The following is a 5,328-nucleotide window of genomic DNA, read 5'->3' as shown; positions in this document are numbered from 1 at the left end:
GCCCCTGGGAAATCGTCCCAGTGGTTAATGACCCTCCCTGTGAAAAACCTTCCCCTTATTCCCAGTCTGAGTGTGTCCGGCTCCAACTCCCAGCCACGGGACGGCGTCCGACCTTCCGCCGCCCGACTGAGGAGCCCGTCAGTGAACGTTTGTTCCCGGGTAGGTTCTGGCTGATGGGGACCACGTCGCCCCATAACCGTCTCTGTGTTCAGCTCCACGGATCGAGCCCCTGGCCTCTCTTCCGCTACGGCAGGTTTTCTAATCCTTCAATCGTCCTCACGGCTCTTCTCTGACCCGTCCCCAACTGACCAACCTCCTTCCTGAACGGTGGGGCCCAGAACTGGGCACAGGCTCCCAGCAGCGTTGCCCCAGGACCAAATATGGAGATAAAAAATAACTAACCCTGCTCCTCCTCGAGGTTCCCCTCCCAGCCTCTCAGTTCCGTTCTTTGTTTTCTTAGTTACAACAGATGGATCAAAGTTCACGGGCTTCTCCAGAGACTGTCTGAGTGACTATACTAGTGGCATAAAAGATCTCATCACTCTCACTGCTGGGAAGGACAAGTATCTGAGGATCAGCACCACACGATGCAACAACGCAGATAACTGTAACTCGGGCACACTGGCAGGTAAGTTATGGGTCTGTTTTTACTGTCGCTGTTTCATGGCTTGTCCACACGCACAGTTAGATGGTGCTGAGCTGGGGTGTGAATCCAGCTCTCCGTGTGCCCCCTGCTGATGCACGTCACCATTCGAGCACCTTGGAAGGGCTCTAGCTCAAAGCACATTAACGAACGGTTCACGCGCGTCAGCAGGGCGCACAGAGACAGCTGGGCCGTGGCAGGCAGGGTAGATTTACACCCCGCCGAACCCTTACATCCCCTCACCCATTGCCAGAGTCAAATGGGTCATATGGACCAGCCCCGGCACAATTGTATTTGTTCTCATTTCTCCCCTTTACTGCCCCCAACATCCATTCACTCAAATATCATTTCTGTCGCCACTGAAATGCCTGTCGCTGGCAGGTCCCCAAACCAGGAGGTGGAACAGTTGGGGCCCTTGTGAAATCAGATGGGCGAGGGCGGCACGCGAGAGAGGGGTCAGCACCCGGGATGGGGTCCAATCTAAACCTCCCTGAACCTGTCAGGCTCCACCTTCAAACTAGTTAGGGGCTTTGCCCCCAACTCTTCCCATGGGAAGCTGCTCCAAGACCGCCCTCGTCTGATGGCTGGAAACTGGGTTCGGATCCTTGGGGCTGTTCATCGCCGGCCACTTTATCCCCGTGGGTCCTTGTGCAAATAATTCAAAACCGCCCGTTTGGCCATTTCCCCAAACAATGTGGTTTCCTGTCGCTTTCAGCATTTGAAGCAGTGAGTGATCCCAGCTGTGACATCGCCGGCGTCACAGAGCCGTGGGGGGAGAACACACATGGCTGGGATATCCGCACCCAGGGGCACAGCTTGCGCTGGGCGGGCGGGCAGGGATAGCGGGAGGAGGGGTTGCCTTGGATAGCAAAGGTGTCTGCACATGCTCGGAGGCTGAGATGGGAATAGGAAACGGACGTGTTGAAAGTCTCTGGGGAAGGATACAAGGGGAAAAACCAGGGGGATGCCATGGTAGGGGCCGGCTCCAGACCAGTTAACCAAGAAGAAGAGGCGAATGAGGCTGTCTTTAAGTAGCTAACACAATCATGCAAAGCCCAGGATGACGGGGCACTTCAGCCACCCAGAGATTGGCTGGGAAAATAACACAACTGGGCACAGATTGTACAACAAATTTTTGGAATGCCTCAGCAACAACTTTTTATTCCAGTTTCCCCTGCTCTGCCATAGATATAGGGCACCCCCCCATCTCCTTTTGCCCCATTCCTCCCCTCCCCCCATGCCAGGTATGTGTATATTCTCCCTTCGCCGACATTTCCCCTCTCCCCCACCATCCTCCTTTCTGTCTGGGAGATGGGTCATTCCGGGTGTCATCATGTTACACCTCCGGGGATGCTGGGCAGAGCGGAGATGGGGTGTCAGTGGGGCCATTGACCAGGAGTTTGATCTGAGACAGTCGCGGAGATCTCTAGGCTGATCAGCTGGCGAGGGTGGGGGTGGGGTTCCGATTTCTCAGCAGACTTCTGGCCCTGGGTGCCGAGAAAACGCTCAGAAATTCTGGAATTCATCAGCTGTGAGGTTCAGAGGTTGCCGTGTGACAGAAAGACAGAGATGTGCCGTCGGGCTGGGGGTGGGGCCTTTGCACGCATGGGGAATGCGGGACAGCAGGTGCACAACACGGGATAAATGAATTTTAATCCACCATGTAATCATATGTGTCTCTCAATCTCTCGGTTTTCAGCACCCAAGGGGAGCACCACCGCGAATGGGCTGCAGTGCCCAACCTGCTTCGCTCTGAACTCTGATCCCTGCCACAGCCAAATCACCCCTTGTACCGGGAACGAGACCTATTGCGTCAATTTCGCTGGGTATCTAGTGAAAGGTAAATGCTGCCAGCTGGCTGCAGAGCGGGAGCTACCCTGGGAATCTCACACCTCAGGAACGCCCCAGAGAGCTGGTGAAACCTAGGGCCAGTCTACACTGCACCGTTGTACCACATCTGGTGAAGATGCTCTGTGCTGGCGGGAGAGAGCTCTCCAGTCGGCATAATAAATCCACCTCCACGAGCGACGGCAGGTCCGTCATTGGGAGAACCTCCTCCGCCAGCATAGCGCTGTGCACACCAGCACTTAGGTTGGTGAAACTTGCTCAGGGGAGTGGCTTATTCACATCCCTGAGTGACATAACTTATACCACTGTAAACTGTCGTGTAGACAAGCCCCTAGAGTCTCCCAGACCCTTGGCCTGTGCTGGGCCCTTGGGCAGGTGGGGGCAGCCAAGGGGGTTTCTTGTCCAGGGGGAAGGGGAGAGGAATTGGGGAGTTTTGCCTTCCAGGCCAGCTCCCGCCTCTCAGTGATGGCGCCCTGCCCCTGGCGTTACGACAACACGTCTCTTGCCATGGGAAGGGTTGTTATGTCGATGATGCAGAGCTGGGGAGAGAACCCAGGAGTCCTGGCTCCCAGCCCCTGCTGCTCTAACCACTAGACCCCACTCCCTGTATGTTTAAAGTGACAAAGCTATTGCTCAGTGCGGAAGCTCCTGTTCTCAGCGTGTGTCCAGGACTCCCAGCGCTTTGGGGTGTTTATAAAATAACTGAACCGAGCGGTCGGGGCTGCTGGGGACGGTGAGAGCCGGGTGTGTTCTCCGGGGGTGCCGGGCGCTGGGGAAGGAGCCTGCCCCGGAGATCAGCTGGTTCCAAACTCCAGCTTCAGTCTCTTGTAAAGCTGCAGAAAGGGACACGGGGGAGGCAGGAGGGGACCAGACACCCGCTCTGCCGTGGCCGGTTACAGCGAGAGCAGGGAGAGCACCGGGGGGTGGGAACGGGAGGCAGAGGTGGGAACTGCTGGATGGTGGAGACAGAGGTTCTGGAGGCAGAGAAGGAACCAGAGCTGCCCCCCCCCAATAACACGCTGGTTTTCTCCCTCGAGTACAGCTCCTTCATATGAAGCAACATTTGTTGCAAAAGGCTGCGCTACTGCATCTGCACAAAACATTAAAAGTGTAACCGCCTTGAGTTCTACCATCTACACGTACGTGTTCACCCAGGCGATCTCCAAACCTGCAGAGAAAGCCACCAGTGGGGCCAGCCCGGCTCTGGGGAGATTCTCCTTCACCCTCTACCTGCCTGGCCTGACTGGGCTGCTGCTGGTGAAGCTGCTCTTCTGACCCCCGCCCGGCACGGCCCCACAGCACCTGGAGCCTGCGAATAAAGGCCTGAAGTCCCAGCTGCACCCCCTCTGAGGCCCCTCCGCGCTGCCGGGCGATGCAAAGGGGCTGCTGCATAGCCAAGGGTCTGCCCAGCGCATGGGTGTGTCTGTCCCGGTGCCTCACGGCCAGGGGCGGCTCTAGACCCCAGCGCGCCAAGCAGGCGCTTGGGGCGGCCGTTTGCCATGGGGGCGGCATTTGGCTCCGGTTGAGCTCCCGGCGGCAGGTCCACCGGAGCCCGGAATGAGCGGACCTGCCGCAGGCACGACTGCGGCGGGTCCCGTCTTCCCGCGGCTCCGGTTGAGCTCCCGCAGGCATGACTGCGGCAGGTCCGCTGGTCCCGGGCTCCGGTGGACCTGCCGCAGTCATGCCGGCAGGAGCTCAACCGGAGCCGCGGGAAGAGGGGACCCGCCGCGGGACCGGGGAAGGGCGGCGCAGCGCTCCGCGCTGCTTGGGGCAGCGTCATTTCTAGAGCCGCCCCTGCTCACGGCTGGCTGGAATCTCTGCGCATTAGCAAATTCACCAAATAAATCAGGATCCGAGATAAAAGCTCCCGGTGTGGTGTTGTGTGCGGGCTGCCCCCTTGCTGATCCCATAGGCACCGACTCTGTGGGTGCTCCAGCCCTGGGGCACCCACCGGCAGCCCCACAGATCAGCTCCTCCCCCTCCCCCCAGCCCTCCCGCCCACCGGTGCTCAGCTGTTCGGTGGAGTGCAGGAGGTGCTGGGGGGAGAGGGGGAAGTGGGGGCAGGAAGGACCAGGGGCAAGAAGGGGCAGGGGCAGAGTGGGGGTGGGACGAGGAGGGGCGGGGGCTTCAGGGAAGAGGTGGAGTGGGGGGCGGGTCCTGAGGCGGAGGCGGGGGAGGACTCCCCAGGAACTCAGCAAGTCGGTGCCTCTAGCTGAGCCCGTCTGCCTGAGCCTGGGGCGCTATCAGATGCATTAGCCACAGGAGAATTTGCTCGGCTCTGTGTATATCCACACCCTGGGCACCCACATGGGGTTCTGGGAATGTCGAAGGTGGGTTTTATTTTGCGCCCGCACTGAAGCCTGAGCTCTGGAACCCTGCGGGGTCTCCCCTGCAACGTCCACACTGCTGGTCACCCAGTGCTGAGATGCAGCTGTGTCACGGACTCACAGATCGTGCCCACTGGTGGTCCCGTGCGGTCCGTGGGGGGTGCCCCTTTCAGTGTGACAGCCCTTCTCGGGGGTCCCCTCTCTCTCGGGGTCAGACCCCTCCATCCCCTGGAGCCAGGGGCAGCTCTAGACATTTCACTGCCCCAAGCAGGGTGGCATGCCGCGGGGGGCGCTCTGCCAGTCGCCGGTCCCGCGGCTCCGGTGGATCTCCCACAGGCGTGCCTATGGACGGTCCGCCGGTCCCACGGCTCCACTGAAGCCGCATGGGACCAGCGGACCCTCCGCAGGCACGTCTGCGGGAGGTCCACTGGAGCTGCCTGCCGCCCTCCCGGGGACCGGCAGAGCGCCCCTCTGTGGCATGCTGCCGCAAGCATGTGCTTGGCGTGCTGG

At 59.8% G+C, this 5,328-nt stretch overlaps 1 protein-coding gene across 2 annotated transcripts; it reads left to right on the top strand.

Moving 5' to 3' along the window:
• Nucleotides 1–479: 479 nt before the first annotated feature.
• On the top strand, nucleotides 480–3,839 carry LOC120390734 (phospholipase A2 inhibitor and Ly6/PLAUR domain-containing protein-like). Of its 2 annotated transcripts, XR_005591124.1 has the most exons (3): nucleotides 480–628; nucleotides 2,343–2,483; nucleotides 3,534–3,839. XR_005591124.1 is itself a non-coding variant. In XM_039513570.1 (2 exons), the coding sequence occupies exons 1-2, from the start codon at nucleotides 2,288–2,290 to the stop codon at nucleotides 3,764–3,766; spliced, it is 429 nt and encodes a 142-aa protein (XP_039369504.1). In that variant the 5' UTR covers nucleotides 2,269–2,287; the 3' UTR covers nucleotides 3,767–3,839. The 2 variants fall into 2 exon arrangements, 1 of the variants encoding a protein (XP_039369504.1); XM_039513570.1 differs by lacking the exon at nucleotides 480–628 and having other exon boundaries at nucleotides 2,269–2,483.
• The last annotated feature ends 1,489 nt before the right edge of the window (nucleotides 3,840–5,328 follow it).

Source organism: Mauremys reevesii, linkage group 24, assembly GCF_016161935.1.
Source record: "Mauremys reevesii isolate NIE-2019 linkage group 24, ASM1616193v1, whole genome shotgun sequence".
Classification (NCBI taxonomy): Eukaryota; Metazoa; Chordata; order Testudines; family Geoemydidae; genus Mauremys; species Mauremys reevesii.
The sequence above is the reverse complement of the archived record's forward strand: the minus strand, read 5'-3'. Positions and strand labels throughout refer to the sequence as shown.

Bases quoted from the DNA above. Each gene is read 5' to 3' on its own strand.
- LOC120390734 (XM_039513570.1), top strand. From the start codon at position 2,288: ATGAATTTTAATCCACCATGTAATCATATGTGTCTCTCAATCTCTCGG. The intron at 2,484-3,533 runs GTAAATGCTGCC...CCTCGAGTACAG, and splicing joins CGCTGGGTATCTAGTGAAAG to CTCCTTCATATGAAGCAACA.